This window comes from Chelonia mydas, chromosome 6 (genome assembly GCF_015237465.2).
Source record: "Chelonia mydas isolate rCheMyd1 chromosome 6, rCheMyd1.pri.v2, whole genome shotgun sequence".
In the NCBI taxonomy this organism is placed as follows: Eukaryota; Metazoa; Chordata; order Testudines; family Cheloniidae; genus Chelonia; species Chelonia mydas.
In genome coordinates, this window is record NC_051246.2 from 119,893,152 (window position 1) to 119,910,342 (window position 17,191).

The window sequence follows — 17,191 nt, forward strand, 5'->3', positions numbered from 1 at the left end:
AGACAAACCATGCACCAAAATGAAAGCATATCAGATGCCATATTGATTTAACAGAAACAAAACTGCCATGTAACCACATCTGGAAACAAATTTCCTACTATAATTAGTTAAATCAACCACCCAATATTGATGTCCCTTGCATATTTAAAGACTACCTTTAGGTTTGATATTCAATTACGTATTTTGGGTGCTTGATTATTTCCTACAATTTTACAAATTAACTACCAAAGAGGTATACATTAAGGTTTCAACAAATGGACAAAAGAAAATAAAAATATTAAAGGTTCTGCTCCAACATGACAATTCACGCTGCTGTGTGAAGTTTTTTTTTAACAAAAGTTAAAAGTTATAAATGAAGCAAACAGGCTTTGGACATGCAGGAAAAAAACAAGGAAAAAAAGCCATAGTTCAGTGTATGCACTTTGATTGTGGCTTAATCAGTAATTTCAAAATACGCTTTTTAGATGGAACAGATTATGGGAATTCGATCATGTCCACAGAAGTCAGTGGAAAGATTCCCATTGACTTCAAATGGAAATGGATCAGACCAAAGGAACCCTCAGTGTGTTTCAGGTAAGATACATATTCTGGTAGCGTTCTCATTTTGAGCATATGAATTATTTACACGACAACCAGCAAAGTTTGGTGGAGTCTGTATCAGACAGAAATTTTGGCACATTAAGAAATACAACTCTTTCTTCTAGACTGTAAGGTCTTCAGACAGGGACTGTGTCACTATATATGCTTGTGAAGTGCCTAGCAGAATGGGACCACATTCCTGATTGGGGCCTCTAGATTCTACTGTTATATGAATGCCAATAATTATGAAACGATAATTAAAAGTTACTACGAACCTTATTACAAATTTTTGTTGGAATCAACTCTGCATGAACACAACCATTATTTAAAAGTAAAGTAAAAGTAAAAATATCAGACAGCAAAAATAAAGAATTTTTTCCACAACACTTACCCAATCAATTCAATATGCTTAATGTCACAGTGCTCAGAGAGGGCTTAAAATATCAGGTTGAAGGTGGAAGATGACATTAGTTACAATGTTAAAGACAACAATTACATCTTTTTTTTCAAGCTTATGGCAATATTTTCCAAATTAAAAGCAAACACAAAACACTACCATTTATACAGAGCTTTAGTAGGTTAATGACCTCTATTATTTTGAAAAAAATTAAGACTATCACAGACTGCTTTTTCCCTAAGTGACAGCTTTTAATTATAACCAACATAAAAGTATCAAACTGAAAGATGTAAATAAAGCAAAAATAACTTTTTTTTTTAAGTAAGCACTACAACATTTATGTACTGTGTCTGTATCACTGGCATACACAGTGTCTCTCTGTTAGAGTTTGTATACTGAGCTTCAGCCCAGAGAAAAATGTTATAACGGAGTGAAAAAAATCTCCGAAAATAAGAGTTTGCAAAACAGCCATAACACAACCTAAAACATATTGACATGAATGGTGACAGCACTGTAACAACCAAAATAAGATATTCTAATGCTGAAGCTGGAACGTTTTTCTTAGGAGAGCCAGTTTTCTTGTGATGGATCTGATTCAGATCTAAAGTACATTGCCTGCTATATACAACTATATAGCTGTACTTCCAAAGCATAATTTCTTTAATGGAAGCCAAGTTGGGGAATTATAAACCATGTTTGAAAACTTGGCATGTTTCTCAAGACAAGTCCAATTATTGAAGCAAGACAACAAATATTTAAATTTGAATGCCTCCTGGGTTTTGTATTGCGGTTTAACAATATGCGAAGTGATAACATGACAGCAGTTTAAACGTTTTGGTTTTTTCTGCCTTCTCCTTTCAAGCTCAGTTCTCACAAGATTCTTGCTCCCTAATATAGAAAAAGATTTTTTTTGGATGGAGTTTTGACTTCAAAGGCTGCAAAATCAAGCTCAGAAATTACAGGCCTAATTTCCTAGTTGGGAATAACTTCACTAAAATCTATGGAGTTAAAGCAATGTGAAATTTATGAGGGAAGAGAATCAGGCTCTATTTTCGTATGTGGATGAAGAACTCAAACATGCCAACAGCATTCCGTGTTCCAGGAACTCCTGTAAATCACTAATTTTTTTAGCATGTGAAATCAAAGGGAAATGTTGGTATCAATACTTTGAAACAGAGCTGAACTGCTTCTACAGGACTTGCTTTCTTCCATTATATGTTTAAAACATTTTTCTCTTACCCGCTGTCATTTCCACTTATGAATCCTGCAATTGCACCAGGCAGTTCAGATTTAACAATTAGAAGATAAGATGACATAGCTGTGAATAGAAATGGAACAGATTTAGTATTGGAATACTAGCATCTCTCGTAATTGCAATTAGCATGGCTTAACCAAAGTGGTTGGAACGTAACATCCCAGCTAGTTATTAGACTCAGTGGCACCATAGTCAAAATTAATGCTTTTTTTCATATACTTCCATTAGAAATATCTACAAATCCACATGCATTACACCCATTAACTAAAGCAGCAAAGAGATTACTACCACATGAGAATCTTGAAATAAGGAACATTTTCTAGGATACTACAGAAAGGTAGTATGAAACAAATTGGAGAAAAACCCATACAAGTTGGAAAAAAGGAACTTCTTGCTAAGCTTTCTTCCTTAAACTTGATCTACTACCGGTAGCCTGGCTGCAGCATGGTCTCTTCCCCCTTCTTTTATAAGTTAAAAAAATATCTGTGGGGTACTAAATTATGAGAACAAATCATGAGAATTGTTTATGTTTAGAAAATATTTTAAATGATGTGCTTTGATTTTTTTTTTTTTTTAAATCAGTCAGTACACTAATATCTAATACACATTGCAACAATTTAGGTAACTACAGGATTGATATATTTTTACAATACAAAATTACTAATATTTCTGGTAATGAATTACAACAATGTAGTCAACTAGGACTTCAAAAGTTGTCCCTGTCCTGCATACCATGGCCACTAGGAATGTCATGGGAACAACAGAGACAGAACTCTGTTCCTCCTGCTTAAAAAGCACAGGACACTTTAGAGTCAAAGAAGAATCTCCATTAATTGTCAGCAGCATAGGAACTATGATACACAATTAAGCATTTACGATTCCGTTTAGATGAGGGCAATGATATAGATAAACATACAGTTAATCGTTACCCTCTGTAAAAAGACCTTGGGGGTAAACAAGAACTCTTACAACTTTCTTCACTATTACTCATTTATATATTACCTCATCTACAACCCATTAGCCTCTAGAAGAGGCTAATTCTCATGTTACTGTGTCTTCACTGTCTATAAAGGTTTACATATAGTTCCAAGACCAACAGAAAATTACTAAGTGATTTGTTCAGTTTTACAGTAGCTTTAAGACACACCTAAAACTACCATGAAGGTAACCCCTCCACCCTTCAGAACTGAATGATTTTAGAAATTTGCTGAAAAAGCTTTAAATATTTTTAAAATCTGAAAAACATTTTTTGTATTTAATAAGATTAAAGTTTTAGTCCAGTATACTCAGTTATTTGGGGTTTTTTTAATCAACTTAAGTTGAAACCAAATACAGCACATTTCTGAAAGCTGATTTTAAGATTAGACACAATAAAAAAAATTAAATAGACTGTTCCAATCTTTAAAAGTTAGTAAACACAGAAGCTGCAGCACTGAAACAGTTAATGGTAAATTCTGAAGAGAAGGAATGTGGTCTCTGTAAAGAAAGTGAAATGTATTAATACAAAGTGACATGTACCTACAGCAAGGTTAAATTAAAAACAGTTGCTAGGTCACTAAATAAGGAAATATTCACTTCTTTGTATTAAAAAAACTCAGATTTTTCCAATCTAGAACTGTTTTTCCCTGTTGACACACAGCTGTTGATAAGGCCCGGTGAGAAATTGTATGTGGTGTCACCAATTTGATTCTTTTATTATGGAAATTAGATGGTATGTGCTATATAAGAATATGTATAAATTTAATGTAATTTTAAAAATATCAGTATTACAATAGGAAGAAGACAAAGAACTGAATTTTCTGATGCTAACGCATAGATACATTCATACATTATCCCCCCAAAAGGCAGATTTTAAAAACCACTGAAGTCGAGAAACAGTAACTTCCTTTAAATTACAATTCATCATTAACAGTCCCATCAGTCTCTCTCTTACTTGTACTATACAATTCATTCTATGTACACAGGTCTGAAGTTTCAGACATTTATCTCCTTCAGAAAGATTTTTTTAAAATCATAATTTCTATTGCTGTAGAAAGCTTTAGATTAATGTCAAGTTTAGATTTCCTGCTAATACATGATGTCACTCTTCCCATACATTTCTATTAGCCTCTGGCTAACCATTTAATTGCTTATCCTTTGTTGTGTGCTTATCGCTTATCCTTTGTTGTATGCTTACTGTTTGTTTTTCAAATTGGAGTCCTATTTCATTGAATTTCACTCCCAAGAAGGGAGCTAAATCGTGCAACAAGAAACTTGCACGTGCTAAACATTTGTATGTATCTTTCTTACTTTCTGTACGTATACTAATACATATACTAATAAATAATCTAACAAGCTACTTCAGTTTTCTTGTCCAATTTATGTTCTTTTCCTTTTTTCTTTTCTCTAGGATATGAAGAAAATCAATGCTGAATGTACTGAGTATATTTATACCCTGAAGCTTACGTAAGATACGAATCTCTCTTTTGGCAACTCATGAGTAAACAGCACTGCATAAGATACCATGCTCTGTTCATTGTTTAAGAGGATAACTCCAGCTTCTTTTTCATATCAACAAATACAGTTACATATTTCACAGAAAGAATAGCACTTTGGTAGGTTGAGAAAACCCCAAAGTTTTAAATTAATCAATCGATCAAATATTTTTATTTAAATTAAATACAGGTGTTTTTTTTTTTTTTAAATGAACACACTTTAAATTTGAAATTGAAAACCTAAGTGTTAAGGCCTACATGTATTATAATCTATTAAAATCATGTAAATTAAATACCAAAAATAATATTACACAGTACATGTATTCTGCCAAGCTTTAAAGAAAGTCAGACCACTGAACTGCTGGAAATCACTGGCTAGGCATCTGGAACCCGAGTTTACTGAAATGCTAAACCAGCTTTTGACAGCAGTAGCTTCTTCATTTCAATTTATTCAACTAGTTAGGTTCAATGACTAGTTCATTCAAAGTTATGAAATCAAGTGGGAACTGAAAAAAGCAGGAAAGCTTGTTTTCCTCTTCCAACCTATGAATAATAATTAGGTGTAAGAGGTTGAGATCTAATAGTTCTAAAATCTTGACAGATAGAGTGACCAGAAACAATTAATTTGATTCACTAACTACAGATGATACTTCATTAAATCAGTTTTAAATGCAAAACATGTTTTGATAAACTTTGATAAGAAAAATGTGTGTGTTCACTACTTTTAAGGGAGTCATATATAATAAAAAATCAAATGGTGGTTTTGTACATTTAATTGAATTCAAACAGTGCTTGACACAAATCACAAATAAAAAATTAATCTAGTAAATAAGAAATGCATCATTTACCATAACAAAACTGTAAAAGTTAAGAATTTGAATAAATATAAATGAAGCTATATAATTGCTTAAATAAATATGTATAATGTATCCCTATCAGCAAAAATGCACACCAAATTTAGTGTAGAGGCTCTATTTATTTGCAAATCAACATATTTAACGGTTACCAACTAGTCAGAATCAACCTTTCTTTAGGAAAATAAAAAGTACAAATCCAAAACATAATTAAAACTGATGATTAAAGTCAGCAAAAAGGAAAACTTGATTTAAATCATGATTAAAATTAGTCATTTAAATCACTTTGATTTAATACACCCTGCTTTAATATATTAAACAATATTGAAAAAAATAAAGAAACTAATCACGGATCCTTTGGAAAAAAACTACAAAAAGGTTAATTAAAGAAATCAGTTTGTTGAAACTAAAGAGGGAAAGCTTTCCACTGAGATGGGATGTAGCAGTTAAAAAAAAAAAAAAAAAAGTCTAACAACAATTATTTTCTAGTAAGAAGAAAAAAATAACTACAGTGTCCACTAGTTTTGTCCAGTGTCTACTAACAGAAGTAGGAGAGAAGGATAGAATCAAAACAGGTATCTTTGGCTACAAAGGAATGATTTTTGTGAGATTTCAAAAATGGCAGATGCAGATAAAATTTCAGATTTCAAAAATGGCAGATAAAAACTTCAAGTTATATTGTAAAACTTAAATGCTACCTGCACTGGAGAGGACTTAGTGTATAAGGTCATCTCTCATAAGGGGAACAGATGAGTTGGTCATGAGTTGGTCTGAGCTGTTCTACGGCAATTGCAAAAGAATACGTCATAATCTCTGATTTGCCCCAATAGTAAGGAATTAACATTTTGTGTCATTTGGTTGAGTATTAAAACAGACACTTAAGGGGTCTAAAGAATTATCTATCACATACAAACAGTTACATTAAAAGAACATTAAGGTTGCAAAGTCAAGCACTCAAAAAATTAGTAAGTGCCAGAAGTAAGGCTGCCTGTGCAATCTGAGTTCAGCCCTCTTACGTATATATATGTATTAGGACAGTCTTGGCCAGTATCATGTAGGAAATGTGTGGCAGAGCCAAGGAGAGAATTCAACTCTCCTGAGTCCCAGTCTAGTGCCTTAAATATAAAAGAATGTCTGTTCTCTTCTTGCATACCCTCTGCTTCATTCGCTGTCCATCTTGTGCACTGAATGATGCCGAGGTCCTATGGAATAAATGGTACGTGACGACGTAACTAGAGACTGTAACATAATGCCGATGCACAAAGAGGCTGAACTACAGTTGCAGATGCAACCTTAATTTGGGCATTTCCTATTGCTTGATTTAGCAACCTTAATGATCCTTTAATTTAACTTTTTGTACATAATTACTACTAGGAACTGGCTGATCAAGAAGAATTAACCAGAGTGGAACTTTATACCAACAACTCGACTTATGGAAATTTTGTAATTCAACATTCCATCAGGGAGAAAAATAATAATTCTCATCACCTTAAAGTTATCAGCCAATAGATTCACCACTGTCCTAAAAGCAACAAGTGATCACACTTACCGATATATAGAACTTATTAGCACATTGTGAAATGCTGATGTTGGCTGGCTAGTTTGCAGGATAGGATTTATAATGTAGAACGTTAAGCTACTTTACACCAAGAGTTCTTCATTATGTAGCTGGAGACATCACAACAGGTTAATACTAACTAGAAACACATATGTAATAGAAATGCTGACTAATGCATTTATACTGTGCATTTATACTGTTTGGCACTCACCATATGAACCCAGATTTGAAAAACCATGTGGGGGAGGGGGAGAAGAAGAGAGAAAAATTGAGAGAAGTCCAATAAACGCACCACCAATCCTCTCAGGTAGTCCAACCTTAAGCCACCTAAATGGCTTTGCTTTTTGGTTCCCATAATACTAACTTCAGTTTCTTTTCATCATCCTATCCACAAACAAGGGATTTGCTGCCCAAGTCTAAAGTAGTGACTTGGGAGGATGTATATTCATATCCAAAGGGAACTGTTGACATGATTGTTCCTTCCTAATACTTGGGTTGGTGATACACCCTTTAAAAAAAAATCTCATGGTTGGAAAGAATGAACCTTATTCCCTCAGGGTACTTGTTCTCAATCAACTAGTTCAGTTTGTTACGTTATTACTAATCCTTGCATCTTTATAATGCCTCATGCAAAAAATCCCAAAGCACTTTACAAACTTTATACGCAGGAGAGGAGTGAGGTGAGGAAGGGAAACAGACTTTGTAAAAACCCCTCTGTCCAGACACTGATCTCTTGGACAGAAGAGACGAGAGAACTGTGAAGTGGGAGATGGGGGACAGTAAGACAGCAGAGCAGTCTTGTCTTGTGGAACTGAGCAAATACCAGATCAATAAGGTGTCTCCTCACAGATTCCAGGCAGCACAGAAGATGGAAAGAAAAGTAACAATTGTATTCCCTTGCTAGAGAGAATCTGACCAATAAAGTCCTGTTCATTTCAAAACACTGAGAAGAAAGGTTAAAAACTAAAATAAGGGTGGGGGTAAACCTAGTTAAAAGTTACACTAGGCTAAAAAACAAAAAAACAACCACCCTATCACTGAGAAACTGAGCTGGACTGCTCAGATGAAATTGGATCTTTCATAGAAACTAATGCGACAACAGATATTTGAACTTTTACATTTCGCTCTGTAGATAAAATGACCTTCTTAGCAATAGTTTGTTCTGACCCAATGGATGCAAGAGAAAGTGTCCATCTAAATAATGAGATGTCAGGAGATGGGAGTTGCGAATGCAAGTGAAATTGGAGAGTGGAATGCTGAATTTTTGGTAGGCAATTCTGTTTCATGGGGATTTGGAGTGGGGCTGAGGGAGAGGAACATTACAGTATCTCCATGGGCGGCACATCCAATAGGCTGGGGAAAGCTGTGCCTCCCCAAACAGCCCCGTGTGGCCCAGCCTACACTCCTCCCCAAAGCCACCTCCTGCTCGCCCTTCCCCCTTGGTCCCAGCCCAGGTGGCAGGCTGCTCCTCTTCAGTGCTGCTGGGGCTTGAGTGGCCAGGACTTGGGGTGGCTGGGGCCACCCTGTGCTCGGGGGCCAGGGAGGGAAGCGGGGCTGGCTGGGGGCTGGCCTCCCCCAGCTAGCAGTTCACCCGCTGCCCATGAGTATCTCCATCTACCCATCTGAAAATCAAAATAATACTATAACCAAACTGCGAAGAGAAGAAGAGCAGAAGAAACGAAGTGTGAATGCTACCAAAAATCCATGAGCTACTTTGCCCCTCATACTGCATGAGGCGTCTGTTTATCTTCAGAGGGGCAGCAGTGTTAGTCTGGAGCTGTAAAAGCGGCAAAGAGTCCTGTGGCACCTTGTAGACTAACAGACGTATTGGAGCATGAGCTTTTGATCCAACGAAGTGGGTATTCACTCACAAAAGCTCATGCGCCAATACATCTGTTAGTCTACAAGGTGCCACAGGACTCTTTGCCGCTCTTCTGTTTATGTCAGTTTCTAAGGCAGGGGTTCTCAAAATGGGGGTCATGACCCCTCAGGGGTTGCGAGGGTATTACATGGGGGTCACGACCTGTCAGCTTCCACCCCAAGCCCCGCTTTGCCTCCAACATTTATAACAGTGTTTAATGTAAAAAATTGTGCTTTTAATTGGGGGTGGGGGTGGGGAGTGGTCAGACTCAGGGGCTTGCTGTGTGAAAGCAGTCATCAATACAAAAGTTTGAGAACCACTCTAAGGCATCCATCCCATGCATTAGGTATGTATAAAAATATTACACAATCAAAACAAAGTCTTGAAGGCTCTCCCACTCCATATTTATGAAAATAATATATTTCCTTTAGCAGAAATCTACAGAATCACTGGAGCTGCATGTATTTAGTTTAAAACAGTACTAAAAAAAACAAAACAAAACACAACACCACCACAGATTTAGTGCTTGTCTGAATGGGAAAGGTATACTGGTAGAAGGCACGATGAATATAATCTGCTATAAATTATACCAATAGAACTTCCTGTGTGGACTATTTTATTCTGGCATGAGAGTCTTTTTCCGGTTTAGTTTATGTCACTTTGGAAGGGATTTAAATAAAGCTGAAAACAGCCACTCTGATTCTGGAATAAGAGCATCCACATATGGGAGTTATACTGGTGTAACTATGGTGGTTTAACTACAAATAGACTAATCTAACAGGAAAAATGTCTCATGTAGACAATCTCTAAATGTATTAAATCTGCAGATAGATATAAGAATTATTTTCTTAAAAGTCTTAATTTTTTCACTGTGTCAAAAATCCCCTAATTACATTCACTACATTATGAAAATACAGCATAACTGTTCTTACTGGCCATCAATTGTTAATTTAGTATGGCAGTTGATAAACCTGCCCTTATTTAAAGAAGCTCTACACTGGAAATCCTCAGTTTAAAAAAATAAGGCTAATTAGCTTTCAGGTCAAACACAAACGGCAGCATGCATTCCAGTTTGCTTAAAAACAGGATTTGATTTTCTGTATTTGGAGGAAGGTCAGTAACTTCTTAAAGGATTAACCAATCCAGTCTTCAGCAAAGAGATGGACTAGGTCTGCCCTTTCACTCTATGGTGGTGTTAATTTATTCAAATAGGTTGGTAGAATATGTACTCTGATGGGAGAGACAAGGATGCAATCCCTGATTTTCTCACTATATTTGCCATATTTAAATTCCTCCAGATTAGCACTTTTTAAACAAGACAAAATTCTACTTACAATACATTTTTAATTAAATGACAAATGAACTCTGAGCAGAATAAAAGGTAAGTTGCAAAGCAGAAAAATATGACTATCTTGATCATAGAAAACAACTGAAGTTTGAGTATTTTAATTTCACGGTGTAAAATATGCCACTTGAGCTTTGGCAGAAGCCAGATAATGCTGTAGTTTTATATATAAGTTACGTAAATTGCACTGTGTACAAATTCATCACTGGAGCTATAAGTATGTTTAACCAAGCTTATACAAGTTATAAATTCCTTCTTCCCTAATTTAGGCTCCCTCCAATTCTCCCACTGTCTTAACTGTAATAAATGTAAATCCAAGTAAAATCTAAAAAAGGCCCTCTCTTCAGCATAACCAGCCTAAGACTGCTAATTAGCAGCACTTAAAAAATACAAACAAAAACCCAACATCACAACTTCATGTTAGTGCTGTGCTCTGACTGGCCAGCAGATGGCGTTGAGAGAGCATTGCTGGAAAAGCACATTACCCACACCTCTACAAAACCCCCCAAAAAGTCTCTTATGCAGACCCTTTCCTAGATTTAGCTCTTTTTATACTTAAGAAAAGTCTGCCAAATATTGACTATTTTAATTGCAAAAAATCTCCTAAACAAAAAATAAGAAATCAAAATTTTAATATTCAGTAATGTATTCAACATCATTTACTGAAATTTGCTACAGTTTAGTCGAATGTCATGTGTTGTTCATTTTGTTGATCATATTAACAGACTGTAAAATGTAACTCACAAGAGAATAAAATGTCTGCGGTATCTGTAGAACGTCTGTTTAAAATGCATAGTATGCAAGCAAACAGCATAGCTCAAGATAGAGCTAGGCTTGCAGGATGCAAAACCACCACCATTGCTGCAGTTTCCTTTCCCGATACCCTTTGGTGTTCATCAATTTGTCTTTGCTTTTAGTTTAGAATCTGACTGGAAACAGTTTTTGATGTTTTCAAAGAGGAAATAATTTTGCACCTTTTGAGAGCCAGTTGACTGCAGGTAAATAATTTAACTTGTAAAAGGCACAACTGGAAACCATTATAAACTAATTAATCTTCTTCAGCACTAGAATTTGCTAAACCCTTGTAAAATGAAATTTTGCTTTCACATATGTTCGATTTGGGAAACTCAATTCCATGGAGCTGCAAATACTGATCATTTGGACACAACAAACAAAAAGCAGGCAAACTGATCTTTAACAAAAGAATTCCACTGTACACCTCAGACTGTTGTTGCAAAAGATCCCTGTGGAGATCATCTGTGTTCAACTGCAGTATTTAATTCCAGCTGCTACTGCATATAGTATCATTAAATTCATGTTCTCAAAATTTCCAATTTGTTTCTATCTATCAAAACTTCCAGGTTCCATGTGATCAGTCATACCTCCCTACAGCAATGATCTTCAGCTAGTGCCAGTCTTTAGCCTGGAGAAATATGCTGTAAAACTCCGCCCACATAATTCCTGCTTTAGACCTCAATGCTGAAGATTTGTTAGTGTTGGCAACAGATTGTGAAATGCTCTTGCGCAATACTTTATGATGTGTCTCTCCATTTTCCACAAATCTTGCTAAAATATTTCACTCTCCAACTTCATTCATTATATATGCTGTTATATCCCTACTGACACACGCACTTTATTGCTGGAGAGGACAATTAATCGGAGGATATTTTTTAAATGGGAAATCTTTGAGAGCTTTTCCTTGGGGAAGAATTCCTTCCCATTGTCCTGCCCCCTTCCATGGAGTAGCTGCCCAAAACCTGGCAGATCCTTCAGGATCTAGGGGAACCCACAGGATGCAGAACCCTGGCTCTGGCCCACTGCACCCCGCTCACTGCTACACAGACACACAACTCCATTGGAGCTTCAATAACAGGGGCTCCCTCTAGATTCAGTTACTTCTGGAGAGGATTATGTAACAATAGATAAACATTGATGGGGTTTTTTAAATTAAAAAATTGATGTTTTAAAATGTCAAATCTGATTTTAATCTAAAATACATTTTTCTTTTAAAAATTAAACCCATTTAAAATGACAACCTTACTATACTCTATTAAAATAATTTAAATTAAATAAAAAACATTCAAACAGTACATCTTTGCTCCTGAAGTTTCAAAGAAAGTCATACCACTGACTCTCTTTGAACAGTCACTGAATAAGCACTGGAACCAGAGTTTGTTGAAGGGCTAAATCAGCTTTTGACAGTAGTAGCCTCTTCTGCAGGTGCAGAGAGAATATTTTCTTCTTTTCAGTTTATTCCACATCCCACTAGTTCAGTTCAACAACTAGTTCATTCAAAGTTTGAGAAACCTGTTGGGAGCTGAAAAAGCAGGAATGTTTATTTTCCTCTTCCAATCTAAGACTAAAAACAAGGTGTGATAGGAGGAGATCTAACAGTTCTAAAATCTTGAAGGTCATGGTGACTAGAAACCATCAGTTGACTTCATTAACTACAGATAATACTTCCTTTGTTTAATAAATCATTTTTATATGTAAAACATGGTTTGATTAACTTTTTTCCCGTATGTGGCCAGCACATTTAATGTAATTGTATTTAACTAACAAAAACATTTTTAAAATGATGATTTTGCAGATTTTTAATTGAATTTCAATTTCCATCCAAATGCAGCTTGACACAAATTATAAGTAAAAATATTAATCATCTAGAGAATAAGAAATGCATCTCAATATAATAAAAGTAGTAAAAATCAAGAATTGGAATAAATATATAATTGCTTAAATAATGTGTATTAGTATGGTTAGCAAAAAAAGGACCAAATCATACTGTAGCAGGGCTACTCACCTCCTGAGTGTCCCCTCATGGCCAGGAGTAGCTCTGTGGCACCCTGCCTCAGTATCCCCTCCTGGGTAACTGAAGGACTTTATACAGTCTTATCCTCTAATCCATCAACATGGTTTATTATCATGAACTGTTTTGAACTATGTTCTGGTAAAGTCCCAACACACATTCCATTTATCACCCAAGTGCAAACACCCAACACATCTTTGACCCTCAATGCCACATATACCACACACTGGCACCTTCAGCCATGGCCTCTTTGCCAGTCCTCTTCGGTCCCTCTGCCAGGACAGCCACCCCAGACCTTCCAACTGGAGTGCAACCCTGCTCTTCCCAGTGGAATCATCCACATGTTGGGAAATCATTCTTGCCAGAGGAGCATCCCTTAACTCCCTCTGGCCCTCTCACTGTTCCCTAAGGTTCAGCCTTTCAGTGCTGAGACATCAGTCTTGGCTCCAGCTTGGAAACAGCAGGCACCTGTTGCCTTCAGCCCTGGCTCGAGGAGAAACCCCTCTTGTTGCTCTCCTTGCCTTCAGCCTTCTCCCAGGAACCGCAGTCAGTCTCCTAGCTCTGGCAGCTCTCATCTGCCCCTCTCCCAACTGACTCATATCTGTGTTCTAAGGTTACCTTCATTCATTGGCGCTCTCTCTTCTCTAGAGCTCAGATAACCTCTTTTAAGCCCCACTGAAGTGAGCTGAGGCAGCACAGGTACTGTCCCTGCTCCTCTTAAAAGGCCAGTGTCACCCTATGACACATACTAACCAATGAGAATGAACCATCTTTTTCAAAATAACTAAAAAGTATAAATGCAGAACAAGATTAAAATCAATTATGTAAATCAAGATTTCCTGCTTGCTGATTTAAATCAATCCACCCTCTTATGTAAATAAGTGAATACAGCCTGGTGCTGTGGTAACCAAGAATCTTCCTTAGGACAAAATGATTTTTCCCCCCTCCTCTCACAGATGCAGAACTCACAGAACTGCATGGAGAGCCCTTCAGCTAGGATGTGTGTAGATGGAATAGACAACAGACCTCCTCCCCCCTTTCAGCATGGCAGGCCTGAAATGTACACCTGGAGCAGAGGTGGGCAAACTATAGCCCACGGGCCACATCTGACCCGTGGGACCCTCAGGCCTGGCCCCTGAGCTCCTGGCCCGGGAGACTAGTCCCCGGCCCCTCCCCCGCTGTTCCCCCTCCGATGCAGCCTCAGCTCACTGCGCTGCCAGTGCCGTGCTCTGGGCAGGGGGGCTGCGAGCTCCTGGGGCAGCGCAGCTGCAGAGCCCGGCCTGACCCGGTGCTCTGTGCTGCGCAGAGGCGTGGCTGTAGCACTGCCAGCCACCGGTGCTCCAGGCAGCGTGGTAAGGGGGCGGGGGGGGGAGGGGTTGGATAGAGGGCAGAGGAGTTCGGGGTGGTGGTCAGGGGGCGGGGGTGTGGATAGGGGTCGGGGCGGTCAGAGAGCAGGGAATAGGGGGGTTGAATGGGGGCAGGGGTCCCAGAAGGGCAGTCAGGAAGGAGAGGAGGGGAGGGGTTGGATGGGGCGGTGGGGGGCAGTCAGGGGATAGGGAGAAGGGGTAGTTGGATGGGGCAGGGGTCCTGGGGTGGGGCAGTCAGGAATGAGAGGAGGGGTTGGATGGGGCAGTGGGGGGCAGTCAGGTGAGGGAGGTCCGGGGGCGGTCAGGGAGCAGGGGGTGGTGGAGGGAGCAGGAGTCCCAGGGGGGCAGTCAGGGGGCGAGAAGCAGGAGGGGTAGGATAGGGGTCAGGGGCTGTGCCGGGCCATGCCTGGCTGTTGGGGGAGGCACAGCCTTCCCTAACCGGCCCTCCATACAATTTTGGAAACCCGATGTGGTCCTCAGGCCAAAAGGTTTGCCCGCCCCTGACCTAGAGGATCATTCCATGCATGGATCTCAGGAGGAGGTGGGAAGTGAGATAGTACAGGACATGGATAGGACAACATGATGATCTGGTATCATGCAACTTCCTATCTACAGCCTAATTCTGCAACCCCTTCTCATGCTAAGTAGCACTTATGTGAATAGTCCCACTGAAGTCAGTGGGACTATTTGAGTGAGTAACTATTACTAGTAGGAGTAAAGTTTTTAAAGACGATTATTCAATTAGACTTATAAATGTGGAAAAAAGAAAAATCATGTTTAAAAACTTTAGAGTGACAAATCCCAAGCCCTATCCCTAACTCTGAATTCCCTGGCTTCTGATTGCTTATGTCTCAACTTTAACTTTTAAATTGACTATTAAGGAAAAATTTTTTAAGGCTGATTGATCCAAATTTGAGTTACTATTCCTCTTCTTATAGCTGTTTGTAAAAACCAAGCAAGTTTTTCTTTTGTCAAAGCTTCTTTGCACAGTAGTAAAGTCAGCATCCCCATATAAACAAACAAACCAGTGGGTATGTGCAATAAAGTTATTAAAAATAAGAAGTTTACTTTCAACTCTGCAAGATGTTTTTTGCTTTGGGTTTTTTTAAAAAAATATAACCATAAGAAAAAGGCTTTTTAAAGTTTATGAAAAAAAAAAACAAACAAAAAAACTAACCTAGAACACTAAAGGCATCCTTTTAAACATGGTTTAAAAAAAAACGTTAAATAACGTCTCCACTCCAATTGAGTGTAAGTCACTTCCATATATTCTGGTTACTTTTAGAAATAATGAGACCACACTAAAAAATAAAGCTTAGCCTACATTCTGAAAGTGCCAATAATCTTCTTTGTAATGAGATTCCAAATGATACAATATTCCCAGCTCTGATGATGGAAAAGGTAAACTGAGAACATTTTATTTCTAGTCGTACTCTGAAATTTAAGACATTGATACAGCGTGAAAGACTATTGAAGGGTCATGGCTTTGCTGGATGCAAAGAAACAAGGGCGGGGGGATGGGACATCAAAGAAAGGGCTGAACATAAAGAAGTCCATACTGATAAGACTAGAGGCATCCCTTCAGGACAAACTAAACTCAAAGGCCTGACCTCTCTCACTGAGAAACCCATGGAAGGGGACCAAAAAGGCAAGAAAACTTCCTGTACCTTAACTGTCTCTTCAAGGGTCAAGAAGATGGAGTTTTGATTGGGAGAGGCCTCCTAATCCTGGAAATCTGTTAAATACTAGGAGAGCCAATTGTAAGGATGGCTCCTGACCACCGCACGGCTTCACTAGCTCCCACCTTTCCCCTGGCAGCACACTTCCAAAGGACCATGCTGCTATTGGCTGAGTCTCTTTGAGACAGTAGCAATAGCAGCTGCTGGGGAGGGAGGATTCATTGAGAGTGAAAACAAAGCTCCCACAGGATACCAGGAGATGGAGGAAGTGCCATGGAGGCTGCATTCCCCGTCCCCACCTCCAGTTAGACAAGGCAGAGTGCCTCTTTATGCAAAGGGGAGGGGGTGCTTTTGGTCTAGCAACACTACATTGATTCAGTTAGGGAAAAATCGCCTATCCCTATCTGTGAAATGGGTTAATCTTTGCAAAGAACTTAAATGTATGAGGGCAGGAAATACGTGTACCACTCTCCTATACAAAAGATCTTTGCACTTAAATCCTGAGAACCAAAAGACAGAGGATATGAAAAGTGACAGGCATTTTTAAATACTTGAAAGAATGCTTTCCAGTTGTGAAAGCTGCTCCTTGAATTAACCTGTTAAACAGAAATGAAATTCTTGGGAGAACAGGTCAAGATCCCTGGCGGAGAATTCCATTGCAGAAGATGGAATAAGCAGTTTGATAATATCCAACATGCAACAGCTTGGGCCTCTAGCATGACTAAACTGAGTTTTATTAAAAATGACACACAGAGAAGGTTATGAACTGTTATGGGGATGAAATAAGACTCAAATTTCCTTTGACCGAATAGCCTTGTACTAGATCCCAGAGTCACCCGAACCTTCACTATGTATCCCCTCTTTGTCTAAAAGCATTTATTTAGTGGTCCAGTCAAATGGGAAAGGAAATTTAAAAATCTGTTCATAGCTACATAACATCCTCTAAAACCTGCATGAATAAATAATCTTTAGACCTTGGAATTAATGTGTTTGCTCCTGTCTGATATTAATTCCAG

At 38.1% G+C, this 17,191-nt stretch overlaps 1 protein-coding gene across 11 annotated transcripts in view; it reads right to left on the reverse strand.

The window, feature by feature from the left end:
- The window catches only part of SLC38A6 (solute carrier family 38 member 6), a 54,840-nt gene that overhangs the window by 23,225 nt on the left and 14,424 nt on the right, over positions 1-17,191 (reverse strand). For all 11 annotated transcript variants that reach the window (XR_005225632.2, XR_006291939.1, XR_005225631.2 and 8 more), the window contains one exon: positions 2,216-2,294. Coding sequence is in view for 8 of the 11 variants with exons in the window: in XM_043550148.1 (XP_043406083.1) it covers positions 2,216-2,294 (79 nt within the window). In the remaining 3 variants the exon portion in view is untranslated. The remainder of the gene's footprint in view (positions 1-2,215; positions 2,295-17,191) is intronic.